General features: G+C 42.3%; 1 protein-coding gene across 8 annotated transcripts in view; it reads left to right on the top strand.

Annotated features, from left to right (window-relative positions):
* The window catches only part of SATB2 (SATB homeobox 2), a 289,546-nt gene extending 284,241 nt beyond the window's left edge, over positions 1-5,305 (top strand). For all 8 annotated transcript variants that reach the window (XM_038585272.1, XM_038585276.1, XM_038585275.1 and 5 more), the window contains one exon: positions 2,128-5,305. In XM_038585272.1, the coding sequence (XP_038441200.1) occupies positions 2,128-2,589 (462 nt within the window). In that variant the 3' untranslated portion in view covers positions 2,590-5,305. The remainder of the gene's footprint in view (positions 1-2,127) is intronic.
* The last annotated feature ends 16,272 nt before the right edge of the window (positions 5,306-21,577 follow it).

Genomic DNA, 21,577 nt, shown 5'->3' with positions numbered 1-21,577 from the left:
ATTGCATTGATTTCCCCCTGAACTCTGGAAAATGTTTAATTTGTTGCTCTAACGTGAAAGAGACTGCATGAAATAGGAGGGAATGGTAAAAGAGAAATGTATGTTTTTTAATATGTGAACTCACTATTCTTAAAAGCTTTGGGAGGATCCAGAAAGTCAGGCACTGATCTGAGTATAGGAAATGTGGTCTTTGTCTTTGGAGCTGACATAACGCTTTTTACTGTGGACCATCACAGCAGCCTTTTAATTGTCGTAATATTGCTGCTGCTTTTTGTAAGGTGTGAGTAGTGGCAGAGGCTCCTCTGCAGGATCCAGCGATCCTCCCCCCTTGCCGTGAAGTCCCTGTCACACAGGCCTATGATGGGAGCAGGGAGGAGCAAGTTTCTATGGCAGTGTCCTCTGTATAGCTTGCTTTTTTGGGTCACATTGAAGAGGTTCATAAATAAATGTTAAAATGGGAAATTATTTCATCCAGAGAGATGATATTGAAGAAGCAGTTATGATGATCAAGAATAAGTTTGCCTAACTAGTGTCGAATGACACAACCCAAACAATATAGTAACAAGTTTTCCTTTATTCAGGGAAAACAATCCAGGAGTTGGGGGACTTTGGTACTTCACAAACAGTGGAGCACCCTCTCTGTGGGATTTTGGGCAAGATCAAATTTTATACATCGTAAGACATGGCAACACAAACAGGGCATGATTGTCTGGGGTTGCAGATCTGACTGTATTTAGAAAGATCAAAGAACCAGAAAATAAGTGTAGAGCCCAGAGTTGGCTTGGCATTTCGGGACTGGCAGACTGGATGCACCGTGGAAGTTCAGTCTGCTGATGTAGCACCACAGCTAAGGGCAGCTCCATCTTGGGTCTAGAAATTTAAACACTAGACGTTTATTTTGTTTTGTTTTCATTGTTTAACGAGTGGGGAATATGTAGAGATAAAGGAGAAATTGTAAATTAATTACAACAACTAGAAAATCTTAATTAAGGATTAAAAAACAAATTAGGGAGTGTGTGCAAAACAGAGTATTAATAGTTTATAGTGATATTGAGGTCCATTTATGTGACTGTAGATTAGTCATTTAAAATTCCTCATTTAAGAAGGATGTTATATCTTTCAATTAGTTTGGAAGTTTTTGTATTTTTTAAAACCATTACTTAAGGATCATTATCAGGGCTGAAAGAAAATAAAAGTTCTTCCTAATTCTATGAAGTATTGATTTTTCTGGCCGAAATACCAACTATTTCTGGCTGAAATACTAACTCTATTACACTCTTAAGGGTAATTATGAGGCTGATGATAATAATTACTATCATGTATCGAATGTTTGCCCTTAGCTTGAGAGGGACAGACTACGACCCATGACCAAATCCGATCTGCCACCTGTAAATAAAGAGTTCTTAGTACACAGCCACACTCGTTTGCTTACATAGTACTTAAGGCTGCTTTCACACTACAAAGGTAGAGTTGAGTCATTGCGACAGAGACTGTGTGGCCCTGCAGAGCCTACAATATTTACTATCTGGCTCTTTACTGAAAAAGTTTGTCAACCTCTGATGTAAGGTAAGCACGATTCTTTACATACATTATGTTGCTTAATTCTTACAATCTGTAGGAAGTCAGTGTCTGATCCTTCTTTTATAGATAATGAAATGGAGGCTAAAAGCTGTTACTGACTTGTACAGGGTCACCCAACTAAATAGAAGAGTCTGAACTTGAACCCATGAGGTCTGACTGTAGAACCTGCGGTTTCTTCTCACTGAGTCCAATTTCTTTGCCATTCGGCTTTAGAGAGGTGGCATCTCATGCTGGTTGACAGCAGGGAAGGCTCTGGAGCCAGATTGTTTGAGTGCAAATGACCTTGGGCAACAAAGGACTTTACTTCTTTGTGCCTCAGAATATAAATGTTAGCAGACTTTACTATTATCACCCCCTTGTTCTATATGAGATTCTAAATCTCCAGAAATTCTTTTCAGTTTGCAGAAAGACCCAGCTTTACAAATGGTTACAGCGGTACTCCAAAGGTAGATAGATAGACAACAACACTTCAGAGGAATGATGGCTTTTGAAAGGTGAAATCCTGAGTCAAATGTTAAATTTTTTTTTCTTTATTTTAATTATCAGGTCCTTCATAGACAGCAGTCTCAGCCAGCCAAGGAGAGTTCCCCTCCCAGAGAAGAAGCTCCTCCCCCACCTCCTCCAACTGAAGACAGTTGTGCCAAAAAGCCCCGGTCTCGCACAAAGATCTCCCTGGAAGCCCTGGGGATCCTCCAAAGCTTTATTCATGATGTGGGCCTGTATCCCGATCAGGAAGCTATCCACACGCTTTCTGCTCAGCTGGATCTCCCCAAACACACCATCATCAAGTTCTTCCAGAACCAGCGGTATCATGTGAAGCATCATGGGAAGCTCAAGGAACACCTGGGCTCCGCGGTGGACGTGGCCGAGTATAAGGACGAGGAGCTGCTGACGGAGTCCGAGGAGAACGACAGCGAGGAAGGCTCTGAGGAGATGTACAAAGTGGAGGCCGAGGAGGAAAATGCGGAAAAAAGCAAGGCCACGCCTGCTGAGATTGACCAGAGATAATGTGAACTCCTACCAGGCAAAGCAATACATCGGTCCAAGGATTTTCTGTTTTAATTTCTTTAAAAACTTTTTTTTTTTTTTTACTTTATTTTATTTTGGTCTTTTTTTTTTTTTTTTTTTTTTGGTCTGTTTTGTTTTTCTTACCTTTTTTGACATTTCTTTGTTGCACAGGATACACCTATAGACTGAATAAGTTCAGTATTTCCGAATCAGACATCGCCTTGGCAAAGACACTAAAAGTGTTACACTTTTACAATTGACTGGATCATAGTAATTATAATCACAGGAGACTCTGCCTTCATTATCCTTGCACTTACGGAAGAGACATCAGGCAAGTTCCAGGATGAAAAGATCTGCGAAATAAATGAAGGAAGCTACAAGTGTGTGTGTATATGTATATGTATATATCTATATATTTACATATATATATTAAATTGCATGGGACAGAGAACTTTACAATCCGAAAGAATAGACTGTGAAATGAGTTCTTAAAGAAGAGACTTGTTTATGTATTAAAAAAAAAAAAACCACTTCACAGTGAGTCGCTTTGGCTTTTTGATAAACTGCGGCCTGCTCTCAGGGTGGGGTGACTATTTTTGAATTCCTATTTATTTTCTGTGTTTGTCCCTGATTTTTTTTTTTTTTTAATTCTATGGCTTCCTATCTGGCAGCTTGATGGGTAATTTTTGAGGTATGTATTTAACAAAATAAATCAACACTGCCAAAAAGAAAGAAGAAAGTAAAGTGGAAAAAAAAATCAGGGCACCTTAAAATGATACAAGTCAAATTGCTCTTAAGACACAATGCACACTTAAAAATGACTCGATATGTTCCGTTATTCAACTTGTCATTCCTGTAGTGAACAGATGCATTTCTGTGGAATTCCAAATGAATAAAACTGTAATTCAGTACAGAGAAAACTTGTCCTTTAAGTGCAGTCTTGATAAAATGACATTTTGACGTTGGACGTACGGAATTCATAGTATGAGCCACATTTTATTGTGAAACTTACTGTTCGTGGCTTCAAACCTTACAATTAATAAGCCTGCTCATTTAAAAGTTGTTTGTTGTTGCTGTTTTCTCTTTTTTCTTTCTTTCTTTTCTTTTTTTTTTTAATAGAAAATAGTTCAATGTAATGTTAAGTTTAGAAAAGAAGTTGCTGCCCAGTTAAAGGGGTTCCCTGTCGAATAAATCTCCATCCTTCCGTCTCCCTAAAGATGTTTCTTATTTCTGTTTCACTTGGGGCTTCCTCTTCTTCGTACACATTCCATCCACCTAACCAAATGTCTGTGGTCCCTGCCCTCCCATGCCTCATCCCTTCCCTGGTATGGCAGCCTGAACAAGAACCTGATTTTGAATCATTGCGCAGCTCCAGGCAATAGAGTAAGCGAAGCGATTTCAGTGGAATCACCTACTCGTCATAAATGGAAACATCTTCTCAGTTACCTACAGAGCAATTACCTTACGTAAAGCAGGACTAATGCCGACTGGCTGTTTAGTGGAGTGAGCATTAAAGCTGCAATCTACTATAGCTCTCCAAACCTCCTGTAGCTTCCTATCCGAAGCACCAGTAGCATTACTTCCCACTTCTTACTTACAGTAATTGCAAGAGGTGACCTCACCTTCAGGACCTAATCCATGCCTCGGCGTGGCCATCAAACAGTCCCACACGGTTGGATTTTTTTGGAGTTGTGCTCTCATGCAACCTTGTCAAAGACCTCATGCAATATCACTTTGAAAGTTATTTTCTGTTTACTACACAAACATTGTAATATAACTGTTAATACTATTTATATATTTGAAAGGTATAAAAGGTAGGAGTTAAAAAAAAAAACCTCTATGTGTAGATATTAACTCAGAACTTACAATATACAGGGAGAAGACATGTTGCAATACAAGCTAATCTAGCTGCTCAGTAACCTCTGGAGTTTTTAAAGGGACATTTTCCTGTACTTTTTCAAATAACGATGTTGAAAAAATTCTCTTGACACGAGCGTCACATACCTTTGCAAAAGGATGGTGGTTTGCAGTTAGGCCCTGAGCCCGTCCTTCTGCTTCTGTAGTATGCTGCAGCTTTAATCCGAAAGTCCACGCTTGCTGCTTCCTGATCTCCGAGTTACTCTTTCCAAATTGTCTTCTTACACTGTTGCTGAAGGTCACTCTGTACATGTAATGGAAACTGATTTTGCCAAGCTCTTACAAGGTGGTTCATCTATCGATGGCATCCGCATTTGGTATCTTTTACACTTCAACCAAAAATTTATTAGGTATTTTTCAATGCTAAGTCTTGCCTTTTATTTTTTAATTTCACTGCCAAGTTTGCAGTGATTCTAAGTGAATCTGTGGGCATTTTAGCCTGTGGTCTTGCCAGATCTTTGCGAATTACAATGCATATATGTCTATTTATTCAATATCTGTCATATAATATCTATTTGGAAGAAGAAACTTTCTCTTGTAGTGCCTCTTGACAAAGCACAATTTCCCGCCTTTTTTTTTTTTTTTTTTGTGAAATGAAAAAACAAATTGTGTTTTATTGCGGTATCAACAATGTGAATAAGGATTAACATATTGTAAATGTTCTTTTTTCCATGTAAATCAACTATCTTTGTTATCACTAAGTGATAATTAATTTTTAACTTATGTGCATTGTTAGGCTGTTAGAATTTTTTGGTTGTTAAAATAAAACGCATTCAATAAATATGACTTCGTTTGTCAAGTATTTTACTGGGCATTGCCTTCTTTCCGTTTTAATTTTTCATGTGGAGTGAGACCTGGTGTCAGAAAAATCTGCTCCCCTTCTTTGAGAAATTAGGCGGCGGCACCCGCAATTACAGATGTTTGAATCCTGCACGATGCATGGAGTTAATGGTACATGTGAATGTATGTACATCTCTGTGTTTATAAACGCATGCATGCTCACATTCTGGAGCTGGCAACGGGGAGAGCCATTGAGCCAAACGTTTTGTCGTATACAAACAAAACTCAAATGTATAAAGATATATTTATGGGCTTGCTTCTTTATTTTTCTAGTGAATATTTTCTGTTTATAATTAAAAACCCACAAATGACTGCGTGTCAGGAAACTTTTGGAGCACATATGTCCATGGTTAATGGACATAATAAAAGTCTTTTATATTTAGAGCTGGGGTACCATAATGTGTGCGTAGAGGAATGCCGGAAGGATTGATGTATCTGAGAAATGTGTGAAAATGATTTTTTAGAAAGTGCTTACAATGGAAAAAATTGCTCAAAAGACTAAAGTTAATAAGGAAGGAGCAAGTGCTTAGCTTCAGAACTGGCAAAGAGAAAGTCAATTAAAAAGTGATTCTATTTTCTTTTGATATTGTAAATTGTCGTGTGTGTGTGTGTGTGTGTGTGTGTGTGTGTGTTACATTTGGTTGACACACAGATGTGAGTTTTCTTTCCTTCCTTAGTTTCACTTGCCTTTTTTTTTCTCCGTGATAGTTAACAGCTCACAGACCATGTAGATAGGTTTTACGGACAGCGTGTGGATACTGGATATTTGCAGAAAAGCAGACAGGCCCAAAGCACAGAACTCTAAAGGTTTTTAAAGAAATAGAAGAGGCCCAATACAAAGCAAAGCACGTTATTTATGCAAATGTAAATGAATTCTGTGCTTGTGCTAAAGACTTGGAAGGAAAGCATGTGTGAGATAATCTGATTTTTAGCACAAGTAACTTCTACGTGCATGAGGTTGTGTTTTTAGGGGTTAAACTTCATCATAGGTGACAAACTCAAGAGACGCTCTGCCCACTGATGGATTGGCTCCTGCCAGAAGGAGGTCTCTGTTTTCAAGAAAGAGTAAGAGGTTTCTTGACAAAATAGGTTAAGTCATTGCTTCTTGGGTTGAGTTTGTCTTTTTAATAAAAATTTTCCTTAGAGATTTTTTTCCTGTACATTGTTAATTCCTTTTCTGTAAAGGTTTAAGCAAAGATTTAGAAGTCCCTATGTTTTTTTCTAAAGGTCCATCATGGCACAATGAGACCGTAAACATTTATTAAACACACACTCTATGTCAGATAATTTGCTAGGAACTGAGGTGAGAAGGGAAACTATATGACTTGGTGCTCTCCCCTCAAGGAGCTTGTAACTTGCTGGAGAGGTTTAATGTAAGTCCAGGGAAAGTGTAATAGTCATACAATGGTTGTCTCCAGAGATTTGGGTGTTTAGTGAGTGGTACAAACAAGTGCTGTGAGTTTGGAGAAGGAAATGATGATTATCTGTGAGCTGGAATGGTCTCGAGAGGTGGATCTCTTAAGATTGGCTGCATATAATGGGGGAAAAATAATTATGATTACCTGTTTTTACCTGTTTCTTACAAGAAAGAAATTGCTGAGGTAAGCCCGGCCTTATTTTTATTGGTGTTCCCATGTACCTCATTTCCTCATGGTCCACAAAGATTGCTAGAGCTCTCACCATCACACCCACCTTTCAGACATCAGAGATGGAAGGAGGAGTAAAGAACCGCATACTCCCTTTCTTTCGTGGAGACTTCTTTAAGCCCTGCCCTGCCCCTGAATGCAAGGGAGACTTGTGTTTCTAGCTGTTCTATTAATTCCAGAGATAAGGAGGGATGTGGCTACTGGCTATCTGCCACAGAGGGTATCGGGGTAGATGTCGAACATAATTGATAAGAAGATCAGTGAGAGGCCCACTTGCTCTGCTGTTTCTCCCCATACCTTGCACCTCCTCCTCCTCACCCCACAGAGTTCTTTCCCTGACCAGATTTAAGGATCACCCCAAGCATCACTTCCTCCAGGAAGCCCTTCTTGATCTGCTGTGCCAGTGTGCTTATCCTCCCATGCTCACATAGCTCCCACGTCACAGGACTGTCACAGGACTTGTGCCTCATTGTGGCTGCTGTAGTGGCTCGGCGGGAAGGTGTGGAGTCTGTCTTTGCATTTGTCCACGCAGAGGACAGGGGTGGGCAGGGGGAGGCGACACAGGCCCTCTGGAGAGAGGTGTGACAGTGTTTCTCTAGATGGGATGGTCCCCAGGACTGGCGTCTTGAGTCAGAGACAGAAGTGAGGAATGACACGTGCAATGAGGGACAGGTGATTTCAGACGCTGCTGATCCAGGGTTGCTAGGACGCAGCGGAGGTCTTGTGTGCCTCCATGACTCGCATTTTCCCCCTGGTATCACACCACCTTTTTTTTTTTTAGATGTTCTAGAATGTCCTAGAAAGGCTGTGTGAACTAAACATCAATTCATTGGCCAGCACACTTTATATGAGATGATCTTGTGACTTCTCTTAACACACTTGTCTGAGTATATGACATCTCTGATGGAATTTTATTCTGAAAGAAAGGCCTATTTTTTAAAAACACTGTGCTCTGCTAGTAAAACTGTCCCAGAAGAATCTAGAAGTAGCTCCTTCAGTGACATTTTAAAAGGTTTAAAGTGTTACCTTCACATATGGAGAAATAATTACAAAAATATTCCATTAACACTGTAATAAATAGTGCAGAGCAATGATTAATTAAAGAGAACTATAATTTATTCACTATCCCTTAACGGGCATAATCCCATTTTAACATAAAACAGCAGAGAGCAAAGGAATTCTGGGAGGCCCAGTGGCAGCCTTGGGCTGAGCATTCCCAGGCACCCTGGCTCCGCTTAAGGAAGAGGGAAGGGGAGAATTCTTTATGATTTTAGTCTGATGGGGGGGGGGGGGCGGGTGTCAGGGGACTGGCCCAGGACCTCTCTCTTCTCCGCAGTTTTGAGGCTCAAGTCATTCTTCAGAGGCCCCGTTCCCTCTGTGGAGAATGAAGCTCATGATTCACAGATCTCGAAATTGTTCTTGTTAAATGGGAAGAAGCATCTAGAACAGCTTCTTCCTCGCTTCCCTCCATCTAAGAGAGAAAGAGCAGTGGGAGATGATAAAATGTTGTAAATGACTTCAAATAATTCAGAGGAGTTTTAAAGTAGGATCAGGTCTGATTTTTTTTTTTTTTTAAGATTTTATTTATTCATTCATGAGAGACACAGAGGGAGAGAGAGGGGCAGAGCCACAGGCGGAGGGAGGAGCAGGCCCCAAGCGGGGAGTCTGACCTGGGACTCGACCCCGGGACCCCGGGTCGCCCTGGGCCCAAGGCGGCGCTAAGCTCCCCCGAGCCGCAGCCCCCCACCTCCTCCGCCCCTGAGGTTTTGGAGCCGCCACCTGCTTCCGTGCCTGCGGGGCCTGGGGGGTCAGGGAGCTGGGGTGCAGCCCCCCACCCCCGCTCAGGAGCCGCGCCGCGGGGCTCCGCCCTGGGGCCGCAGAGGAGGGTCCCCCCGCGCCCAGGTGCGCCCTCCGCTGAGCCTCTTCGCTCTGCAGAGCCTCCGGGCCTGGGGGGCGGGGGGGGGGAGCCCTGGGCCCGCCGCCTCCCTGGCTCGCCGTCCAGGTGCGCCCGCCCCCGCCCCCCCTGCTGGGCCCAAGCCTGGGCGCACTCTCTGCTGCGTCCCCCTGGGTCCCCTTGGGCCCCTTCCCGGCATAGCCCGGCCCTGCGGCTCTGGGCTCGCCTCCTGCGGGGTCCCCCCTACCCCCGCGGCCAGGCCCCCCCCCCCGCACTCAGGGCTCCTTCCCCCGCGCGGCCACGGGGTCCCCCCAGGTCACCTTCAGGTCACCCCCCAGGGACCCCAGCTTCCCGCGCAGGGCTCCTTCCCCGGCACCGCCGCGGGGTCCCCCCCAGGCCACCCCCAGGTCACCCCCCAGGGACCCCAGCTTCCCGACAGTTGCTGGGGCGCCTGCTTCGGCCCAGGGCGTGACCCGGGCTCCCCGCCAGGAGCCTGCCTCTCCCTGTGCGTGTCTCTGCCCCCCTCCGACCCCCTCTGTCTCATGAATGGATAAATAAAATCTCAAAAAAAAAAAAAAAAAAAAAAAAGAGGGGATCCCTGGGTGGTTCAGTGGTTTGGCCCCCGCCTTCGGCCCGAGGCCTGATCCTGGAGACCCGGGATCGAGTCCCGCGTCGGGCTCCCTGCACGGAGCCTGCTCCTCCCTCTGCCTGTGTCTCTGTGTCTCTCATGAATAAATAAATAAAATAAAATTTAAAAAAGGTGAAGTGTAGATAAATTTTTTTTAAATCTTAAAAAAAAAGAAAAGAAAATTCCACACCCCTGCTCTTGGATCCCTTTTATCCTATGCTACTTTAATTTTTTTCAGAGCTTCTAGCATAATGTAGAATCCGCTTCTCTTTCCTGTTTCTGACGAAAACGCCGGGGGGCACAGAGCCGCTGTGCTAGGAACTGCCCGGACGGCGGCACCTGTCGCGGCACCTGTCGCGGTCTCCGAAGCCGCGTCCGCGCCCAAGGACCGAGCAGGCCGGCGCCTCCCGGGGCGCTCAGGGCGGGGCGGGGGGGCTCGAGCGGCTTCGGGGACGTGCACCCCGAGGAGCTCCTTAACGCAGCCCCAGGGCACCTGCGCCCCGGGACCGGGGAGGCCGCCGGCCACAGCCCACGCGTGGGTAAGTGATTCTGCACCTGCTGAGCCTCAGCCTGTGCTGCGGGGCACACCCTCCTCCTCACACGGAAACCCCTTCTGGGGGCTCCCGGCTGGAGGCCCGTTGCACCCTTGCTCGCAGCTGCCCTTCTGTGACCCCCTCAGGACCGGAGCCCCCCGGAGTGAGAGCCCCCGGGCTCCCCGGTTCCTCGTGTTAACATGTGATGCAGGTGGGCGGGAGGCTCACACCTGTAGCCGTGCGGGCTGGGCTGGAGCAAGCGGTCACCCCACCCTCCTGACACCAATCAGGCCGCCCCTGTTACCCAGCTCTGGGCGGTGTGTTTTGGAAAAGCCTTTGGTAAACTGATGCGTGTTCAGAACGCAGAAAGGAACCGGGGTGGCGAAGGGCCTCGAAGGCTTATTTTCTATTAATTTATTCTATTCTGAGATTTCCTTATTCATCAACAAACAGACCAAATTTATGGACTATCATACGGAAGTCACTGTGAGGGAGACAAAGTCAGGACCTTTAGTTGACAACAACAGAACTAACCTGAGCCACATAAGCAGGAGAAGGAATGTGCTAGAAGACATCAGAGTGCTCAGAGAATTCCAGGGCAAGTCTGGAAAATCAGAGTTAGAGGTTAGAGTCCGTGTCTCAGACTACTCTGGCGGACACCACGCCGCATCTCCATGGGGCCCAGATGTCGTAACTTGGTCCCTGTCTTGAGCATCGATGCCACCTGCGGAAGCTCCACTTCTCGTGCCTCTGAAGTCCGGGGGCTCTACCACTGCCCTTACCAGGATGGAATCCACATGGCAAGCTTCTTGTTGCTCCACTTCCTCCCAAATCAAAGTGTCAAGCACGTGTGGCGGATTGAGGTCTAAGTCACGGGCAGGGAAGGGTGGGCACGTGGATTGCTGTCTTCTGCCTCGGGAAGCCTGGATTCCCAGGTGGGAAATTCGCCAAACACAGCAGACGGAGTCAGAGGAACTCAGGGCTGAAAAGCACGCCGAATGGGACCACTAGGCTGTGCGTTCCTTGAGGAAGGACGGATACTGTGTCTTATTCAAACAACGTGGTGTTTGGTTTGAAATCAGAAAGATCTGATATGAATCCTGACTACTCCACTTCTTAGCTTTCTATGACTTTGGGCTATTATTTAACCTGGATCTCAGTTTTCACATCAATAAAAAGATGAAATAATAGCTACCATGCAGTAATTTTGTGTAGGAGAATCATGGCTAAACCATCTAAAGCAGAGAGCCCGCCTGTAAATGATGGGTTTCTCTCAGCCCCGTTCTAGCCCTAATGACCGAGGTTGGTGCTTGGCATAGTGTTCAATTTTTTAAAATGTGGGAATGTTCATGGAAGTCATGGTGTTTGCCTTCCAGAAAGATGTCAGTGCCTAGGTAATGTGTAAACCTCGAAATACCAAAACCCAAGGTGGAACAACCTAGCTCCCCTGTGGGTGGGAAAGTCAGTGTCCTCCCAGGTGCTGATGCTTGTTTTTATTAGTAGAAACTAGGAGCGGCCTCAAGTTACACTCAGTCCTGATATTTTACTCCATGTGGCTGAGTTGGTAAAATCATATCCATCAATCACTCTTCTTCATTTTTCTGTATTCAATTGGATATTACAATTTCCCAGTTGCAGGCCAACTCATTAGATTATCTGGGAACACATTTGATGACTAATTCCAGGGTGGGCAAGCATCAAGTTTGGGGGCTGGAACATCAGAAGGATCATCAAAACACAAGCGAACTTTCTCTACGTCGAAGACAGCTCACGCATAACACTGCTTTGAAAGCCTCCAGACTCAAACCGGACAACAAAGGAGTTTCGACCAATTATGGGTCAAAATACTCACATGTAATCAAAGTTGCTTCCTGTAGGTAGTCTTGAGGCCCAGTTCTAGTGGCCGTGAGGAGCCCTGTTGCAGCGGGAACAACTCTGCAGTCGCAGTACCAGCGTAGAACTGGAGCACTTTTGCCAAACCTTCATTATCAAGTATGTCTCTCAACTATCTGCTATTTTGGAAAATGCTGTTTGGGGAAGATGGTCCATGGTGTCATTGCCAGACATTAGGACTTCTTGGACCAGTAATATCCAACTGTGCAAGACTTGGGGGCCAATAGAGAGTTGTCAAGTTCTACATTGGCAAATAGAACATCCAACAAACATAAGTATAAAATGGCACCTGCTCCGTCACCATTACATCAGAGAAAGGACTTTTAATCCCTGCCAAAGTTGGGAGGGCGTAATCTTAGAATAAAGCTCGAGGAAAGTTAACCAATTTGCAATGAAATGTATGTGTCCTGGTCTTCTTTTCCTGCTTTGTCTGGGGAGCAGTGAAAACTCTGTCACAGCCCGGAAGTTGACTGCAGACAGCAATTGAGAGCTGCTGGTCTGAGGAGTGTCCTGGGTGTTTACCTCCCCAGATCCTGAGTAAGTCGGACACTGGAACATCCACGCTGAAACCAAAATGAGCTCAGCCTATGAGAGTGGACTCAAGTGTGCTTTGCTGGTATCAAGGTTTGTTATAAGAAGCCACTGCTCTGGGGACCTTACCATTGCTTTTGCTGTTAAACTGATGATGCAGCTGTTGCCTATAATGTCTGTCCCTGGCTCCCAAGTGAAATTCCACTTGAGCAATTTCTTTTAGAGTTGGAAGTAAAAAAAAAGATTATTGTCTCTCCAATGGAACAGGTGTGCTATTTTCTTTTCTTTTTTTCTTTTCTTTTGCTGATAAGGAGAACAGTTGAACTTTTCGAGTTGCCTTTTTCGCCCTAGCTACTAGGAAGCTCAGAGTCAACTCTAATGTTACTCACAGCGACTGAATTAACCCTGTACTTCGAACTAGGAAACAGGTGACACCTGAAATTACCCGGAAAACCGAGCTTAGTACAGAGCTTTTAGTAGCAAGTACTTAACAAATTAAACCCAATAAATCTATCCGTCTGAAGAGGCCAAAGGACGCCCCAAGTTCCTATTCAGGACCACCTTGTGATTGTGTGGGTGGTTCACAGCACAGGTGTGCGGTGCCCAGGTGAAGAGGCAGTGGAAGCTCAGCAAATCGTGTGCTTCGGTGTGGGGTCTGCTTCTGTTCAGAGAAAGAAGCCTTTTTTTCTAATTAGCCCCGCGGTGCGGAATGTGCCTCTGCCCACGCTCCCGCACAGATCCATTCATTTGTGCGCATCCTATGTCAGCATTTGCTCCTGACACCTAAAGATCTTATGATCTGTGAACGCGGGGAGCTCTCCCAGTCTGTCCTGGGCTTCGCCAGGGTGTGAGGCCAAGCTGCGTCTCCGCTTCCGTGGACTTTGGGCAACAACAGAGCTTTGCCTCAGTAGAATCTCCATCGTTTTTTCTGCCTCTAAGCTTTGGTAGGGAGGCCAAGACAAGAAACAAGAGAGCTACCGAAAGCAACAAAAAATTGTTAGTCAGAACTTTTGACTGATTGGTGCCTCCAATTTGCCCCAACATGCCAGATGTACAGCTTTTTACTGTATGTAGTTACATATGTGTCCTTTGCATAAAGCCTCTCTGGCTAAACCTCAATCCCTAACTATTATATATTCTGAATAAAAGTGAAACATCTCAGCATTTGCAAAAATTCAAGATTTATCAACATATTGAGCTTTTACTAAGTCATGAATTCTTGATTTGTATTCACAGTGCTTTTACATATTCATAGCCCTCTTTAGCCAAAGATCTTCAATATTCATTTACTATGGAGTGGTAAGTATATATTATTCAACTCCATTTACCAATGGGTAAACTGATGCCCAACTGAAGGCCTGATCAGAGAAGCCGAATAAAGAGCAAGATGCTCTTAGCCCCTCAGAGAGAGATTGCTCCAGCTGTCTCCCTCCAGAAATAAAGGCCCAAGGCCTGCTTGTGATTCTCACTTCTCAAGCATCAGGGGAATCAGAATTTTTCCTTCTGGATTTGTTGGAGTGTCTTGGATAGAGTTTTCTCTTAAAGTGCATGGGACACAAGAATAGCCCAGGCGAGTGAAAAATAGCCTTCTTCCAAATTGCTTCAAATCCGTGGTGGCAAAGGTTAATTGAACAGATTAGTTCCTCTGAAACTTGGGGGAGAACAGGTAAAGAGAATCATTCATTTGCTCCAATAACCAATTAATGGCATTGATTGGGTGAGAAAGATCCCGTCTCTCCTACTTTTATTAGAGAAACAGAGGTCAATTTTCTTAATACCTTCCTTTAATACAACCTATTTCTTTAGTTTCTAAATAACTTATCGAGGATTCTAACAACATATTTACCAGGTGCTGATTGTAGGGGAATTTAAAACATAAGAAAAAATATTTCTATCCAGATTTAGAAAATTATAAGGGAAGAGATTGGGATGATCCCACAGAAGCAACCAGCCTCTAACACTACTCCACAAGGGAATGTCAAGATTTATGATTATTTGGAAACTACAAATAATGTTACTATTTGAACTATACAAATATAGTTCTACATTTGTAACTTTCAAATTTTCAAATTACACAAATAACTACACAAATAATCTCTATACATTTCTGTATGGAGATATAGCATTCTGCAATAAAAATTTTTTAAAAGAACGTCTTGTGTGATATTCAAAGGAAGACAATCTCAAAGGGTTAATTTGGGGGGAAAATGACTATCCTGCTCCCTAAAATGTTCACTTGAAGCTAGTGGTCAACAGGCTCAGTCTCTATTTTACTCCAAAACAAATAAAGTAAATGTGATTATTCAAGATTTTAACTACATGAATGTCTGCTTTTATCAAAGTGTGTTGCTCTTCGGATGTCAAGAGGATGATGCGTAGCATTATTGTTGATTTTTATGAATAGGCGCATAATGTAAACTGAGCTCATAATAATCTAGAACAAAAGTCCCCGGTGATAGAAATGTTCTACATCTGTGTTGTCTAATGTGTGGCCCCTCACACGCGTATAGAGGTGCCAGATTTAGCAAAAACAAAAGAAAAATTTTAAAGAACAGGATACATAGTTAAATCTTAATTTCAGGCAAACAGATCTTAATATATATATATGCAATATTTGCCTACCATAAAATATTTGGATCAATAAATGTTAGCTATTATTATTATTATTATTGAAAATTATTACCAATTCATTTTATTTGTGTCTGGCTAGAAAGGAGTCCATAGATATAAAATACAAAAGGCAGCAAAAGAAATTTCTTTGAGGTAATAATGGAAAACCATGAAATCAAAGTCCTATAATGTGGAATACAACGGATCCTGATTTCTTCTGGACTCTGTAGGCCTTCACCATGTAGTAGCCAAAAACTATGGCTGGAGACCAAGATGCATCTGTAAACATTCTTTTCTTTAGCATTGAGCTACAATCTGAATTTCCAGGTAACCTCAATTTATGCAACAAGTGTGTCTCCTGAAAAGTTGCCTTAACTTTTCAGTTTTACTTGAATCAAATAACTCAGGATTTGCGCTCTGTTTAAAGGAATACTGAGACAGGAAAATATGTATATCTATGTGTATACACACACACACACGCACATAAATGACAAGTTATCATATATAACAAATCATCAGCCCCATCATTTAAAACATTTTTGATATGCATATCTAATTTCTTTGAAGTATGGTGTTTCCATGAATATCTGGGCAGGGAACAGATGGCACATGCAAAGTGTTTAACTAAAATGAGGGTAATGAAGGGCCTGTTTATAGAGGTGTGGTTAGTGTTCAAGGAACCAGGAAGGGATGCTGGGCACCCGAGGGCTGAGCAACAGGGAAGCTGTTACCACGTGTAGGTATTAAGAGGCTGGGAGGTGGAAGGTTAAGAGGGGCTGTGTGGCTGGATCTCTGGCCTCAGACACTGACACGGGGCGGGGACAGGGGACATAAAATCCTTGTTCCTATCCTGTGGTTTGGTTCTTCCCATTGACCCAAACCAACTGGAAGCCAGTGGCCAAAGGGTCCTGCATGATGGAAACAATAGAGGTCATGCTCCCAGCACAGAGCAGGGCAACAGAGGGTGAGGGAGGGATCTGAGGGGAAGAGAATCACTCGGGTGGATAGAACACATACTTTATCTTTTTGTTTTGAGACTCAGATCACATGTGCGTGAATGTTACGGAAATAGACAAACTAAGTCCCTGTTCTTCTTGAGGACGAGTGTTTATCACTGAGTTAGTTCGGAAAATTTTATGCAAAATTAAGTCAGTCTTAGGATGTCTAGTCAGTTGGGTACATATCAGGAGAGTTGAATGTTGGAGTCAAATTATTTATATGGAACACAGACAAGAATTTTGCCCTAAAGTTGTGTTGTGTGTGATATGAGTATCAACCACACTAAAAGCAATTATTTTCACATGTTATGATGTATCAAGATAACAACAGTACTCTGGCTTGTTCTCAGGCTCACATGCATACACCCTCTATTCAGAAGAACCACATGGTTAAAATGAAGATAATTCTCACAGTAATTGGTGGTTTCTTCTAAGATTTTATTGGGGGGTAAAGGAATATCTAATTTGTTTATGGAAGTTTATATTACTCCATGCTGCCATCTTTCTCATGTATGGTAAGGGAGTATTCTAAAAACAATTCTTCCCTTTGTGAGGAACCACTGTAGATAGTAGATTAAAAAAGAAAGGGGCCACGCACCATGCTTTTCCAAATTCGAGCCACTAGAAAAATTTACCTTGAAAAAATAGGACATTTCTTTCATGTATCTGCTCCCAGAGACACACTTTTTGTTTTATCACATTTTCCTTTAGAAATCATAGTCCAAATAGTACTAAAAAGACTCTTCCGAAATGGAAATGTTATGTTATTTATTCAGCGGGCAATCATTAAATGCAAAGAGGCCAGGGTGTGGGACCTTCAGCAATTTATTCTACCTCCCAGTGCACTCATTTACTCATCTTTGAAATGGTCTGGTCATAGTATCAATCTCATTGAGTTCTAAGGATTTAGCAAGTTAATATATTCCTGGCACATAGTATATGCTCAATAAATGTTAGCTATTATTATTGAATATCATTATTCATTTATTTCATTTGTGTTTGGGTAGAAAGGAGCTTTACAGGTAAGAAGTACAAAGGGCAACAGAATGAGGTGGTAATGGCAAATTCTTGGGTTCCACACTTGAGTGGATGTATTTTAAGAGATTACCTACTCTGGCCACTAAAGGCAAAGAAGTTCGGCAGTTCACCTACTGTCTCTTACTTAAAATCTAGGGCCCCCGCTTACTGCAATGCTTGTTCCAGTCCTCCCGCATGCTGCCTTTCAAAAGCGTGCTTGATGGAGCCTAATCAAGCCAACTTAGTGGCTATGATATTTTTTGGAATATTGTGAGCTAATGGTTAAACATAGCCATTATTAAAAATTAAATTATATAAACTTAAAATTAAAAGAATTTTATTAAAATAAAGGTTATATACTCAAAACTTATCACTACATAATTATTTTCCAGCATTACTTAGGCTCTTGAGTCATTTCCATCCGTGTATGGTAGAAATACTACATGATGCTGTGCTGCTTGCATCCCTCCCCAACTCTGCATTTGGTGATGTCATGTTGCTAATTTGAAATTGGCCTTGGATGGTGGCAGTATTTATACCATACAAACTTGCAAATGCTACAAATCAGCACCCCCCCCTTTTTTTTAGAGTTGGTTTTTAGACATTTACCACTACATCATGGGCTAGACATTGCTGCTTTTTATTAGTGCAAAAGTGGGATAGTAGGTATCACATTGAACCAAACTTATTAGAAAGCTATACTGGACAGATGATTTCAGGGCAGTAAAAGGCACAGAATGGGAAATTGATTTTAGCTGTTAATGAATTCTAATGAACAGCAATGCTGGAATACTGATCTTCTGATGTAAATTGATCCCTCATAAAGGTCTGTTTAGATCAATGGGTGAGGTACTGATGAGAAATCAAGTGGTTTTTGCCAGAGCTCTCCCTGACAGGAGCCTGTACCAGGGACAGGTGACGAGGATGGTTCAGAGTGACCACAGTGGAGTTCCTCAACACCATTCACTCCACTCTAGTTCCCATGGAGAACAATTTACAGAAAGCATAGGCCATCCACAAGGAGAGAAGCTAGGAAACCCCATTTTTGCTGAAGCCACTGGGTCTATAGTTTCTCATCCTCACCAGGGGCCTCTTCCTGAAGAAGAGTGTCTTCCCTTTCACCACGGAGAGAAGATCAGGCTTTAATTAACCAGGAACATTGAGACCCTTAATTCAATGCTATGTCAAATTAATTACCTTGTTTGTCTTTATTCACATTCTGTTATTTCTGGTCCCAGGAAAGCTGTGACTGAACAGCCTCTTCAAACTTCTGGTCATCACCCTTGGTAGGACAGGATCTCTGAACACCATCCACAGACTTTGCTACGTGGGTATGTTACGTGGGTATGTATGCTTCTGTTAATGTATATTTTTTGTTGATTGACAACTCATCTTTCAAATGTCTTTGGTCAAATTTTCTGTCTGTAACTTGAGTGAGGTCAGGGTGAGAATCCTGAAACATTAATCTGGGGTGTGAGATAGATCAGGGGACAGATGTGCCTGGTGGATGGATCTAGAAAGGCTGGTGACTTAAGATAATCAAAAGGCTCCAGAACCATCCACTGAGGAACTGTGCAGGGGTGGGGGGGTAGCGTGGGGGGGGGGGGTGGGGGGGTTGTGAGAATTAATTGACTTAATACATGTATTTTTGAAAGTAATTGGTGGCTATTGTAATTATTATTATTTGCTACTTAATGGGCGTCATGTTAGGCCTTTCATATACAGGATGACATCAATTTTCTCAAGTCTTTTTTTTTTTAAGATTTTATTTATTTATTTGAGAGATAGAGTGCATGTGAGCAGCAGGGAGAGGAGGAGGGAGAGGGAGGAGCAGACTCACACTCAGCAGGGAGCCCTATGTTGGACTCCATCCCAGGACGGAGATCATGATTGAGCTGAAGGCAGATGCTTTGCTGACTGAGTCCATCAGGGGCCCCTCAGTTTCCTCAACAGTCTTATGAATTAAGAAATGTATTTAACTCCAATATGTAAAGAACTTGGAGTCATCACAATAAGAAAAAGTGCTGAACAAACTAAAAACCAATGACTTTTTTAGATTCCTCGGAGAACTGAGGTCACAGGGCAAACTGCCACCCCAAAACACTAGAAAGAGAGAACGTGGAAAATTCCTGCTCAGCCTACCTTACTGGGAACAGAAGCAATCAGAGCCAGTAACTGACAGGAACATGTTAATGGCAATTGATGAATTGCTGGAGACTGAATGTGGATTGAGATTTAGAAACCCCTGGAGGCCCAGAGTTGGGGAGAGAGGATACGCCTTTGTGGGTTTTACATCCAAAACTCCACCAGGTTCTCAGGGTGAAGCCCGTAGAAAAATATCCCCTAGTTTCCAGCAGAGGGAGGGGGAAATAAACCTTTTGAAATATCCCCAGAGCATTCTCCATGACAAAGGCCTGCCACTCAAGGGAAACTACTTTACTAGAGCCTGATTTGACCTTATCTGATGGGGGAAGGACAGTTAGACAACTCCAGCCTCCAATAACTTTCCTATTTTACATCATGGAAGAGAAAAATAAGACTAAGAAATTCTTCTGAATGTCTCAGCTCCGGGACTCAGGCCCACTAAGAAACTTGAGATTTAATCATAGGATGCTTCTCCTCTTTGACACCTTATCACCTGATCAAGAGGACTGTGGTATGATAACAATGATTCCAACTGAGAGAGCTACAAGACACAGACTCTAAGAAAGAGTTTTTTAGGGAAACATGAGAGACAACAGAGGAGAGGGAGACAACAAAGACGTCAAAGGAAACTGAAGCTGCTGGCACCTACCACTGTGGCAAACATTAGCAGCCAGCCACTAGCCAGATTAACATAAAACCCTACACTAAAAGCCTGATTACCTCAGTTCTTATTACCAGATACATTATGTCTTGCTTTCAACAAAAAATGACAAAGTACATCAAAGGAAAGGAAAAGAAAAAACAGTCTGAAAAATGAGAACATCCATCAAAACCAGACTCAGATACAACATTGGTTTTGGAATTATCAGGCAATCTAAAACACCTATGATTAGTATGTTAGTGTTCTAATGGAAAAAGTAGACAACATACAAAAGCATATAGGTAATGTAAACCAAGACATGGTAACTCTACTAAGAGAGAACCAAAAGAAATGCCAGAAATTGAAGAACTGTCAGAAATGAAGAATGCCTGTGATGAGTCCTTCAGTAGACAATATGGGCCCTATGGGGGAAAAAGATCAGTGAGCTTGAAGATAGGCCAACAGCAACTTTGCAAAGTAAAATACAAAGAGCCAAAAGAAGGAAAAGAATGGAAGAGAATATCAAGAATTATGAGACAATCACAAGAGGTTTAATACACTTCTAATGGGAATACCATAAAGAGAAGAAAGAGAGAAAGGCAGAAAAGAAATATCTGAAGGCTGAGAATTTTCAAAAATTATTGAGAAACGTGAAACCACAGATCCAGGGAATCAGAGAATACCAAGCAAGATAAATACCAAAATTTCTATCATATTCAAATTGCAAAACAATAAAGATAAAATCTTGAAAGAAGGGAGACAATTGAAACCACCCTTATCTATAGAGGATTAGGAGTAAGAATTATATCAGACTTGCTATGCAAGCAAAAAGAGATGATGAGAAATATTTAAAGTGTTCAAAGAAAAAAAATCAAATAAAAATTCTGTGTTTAATGGAATTATCCTTCAAAAGTAAAAGAGATACACATGAAACAAACATAAGAGTGCATGTCAGTTATACTTCAGTAAAAGAAGTAAGGAAGAAATAGAGATTTTCTGAGAAAAACTGAAGAAATTTTCTCACTAGTATGGCCACCCTATAAGAAATGCTAGAAGAAGCTCTTCGGGGAGAAGAGAAATGGTATAGATCAGAAACTCAGACCTACAAAAAGAAAGAAAGAATAAAGGTAAAATAAAATCCATTATTATTCTAAATTACTTGAGCAGATGATTGTTCAAAATAAAAGCAGCAGCAATGCTTTGGGTAATTATAGCTAATAGAGAAAGGCAATGAATGGCAGCAATGACAAGGGACGGAAGGGGAGTTGGGGACAGTACAATATAAGGTGCTTACACTAACTGGTAAGCCAAATGTTACTTCAATGTGAATTTAGATTAGTTATAAATGTATACAGCAAATTTTGGGGTGGCCACTAACATTTTTAAAAAAAATATAATTGATATGCTAAGAGAGGAGAGAAAGGGAATCATATAAAATGTTCAAATAAAAACCAAGTAGACAGAGGGAAAAATAAAAAAGAAACAAGCAACAAATATAAAACAGTGAGAAATATAGTAGGTATTAGTCCAAGTGTATCAGTAATCCCTTAAATGTGAACGGCCTAAATATAGGAATTAAAAGGTCATAGAAAAGATCAATGAAACTAAGAGCTGTTTATTGAAACAAGTAAACCAGGTTGACAAACCTTTAGCTAGACTCACCAAGTAAAAGGAGAGAGGACTCAAAATAAATAAA

The sequence above is a fragment of the Canis lupus genome, chromosome 37, assembly GCF_011100685.1.
Source record: "Canis lupus familiaris isolate Mischka breed German Shepherd chromosome 37, alternate assembly UU_Cfam_GSD_1.0, whole genome shotgun sequence".
Classification (NCBI taxonomy): Eukaryota; Metazoa; Chordata; class Mammalia; order Carnivora; family Canidae; genus Canis; species Canis lupus.
Note: the sequence above shows the minus strand (reverse complement) of the source record. Positions and strands in the feature narration are given on the sequence as shown.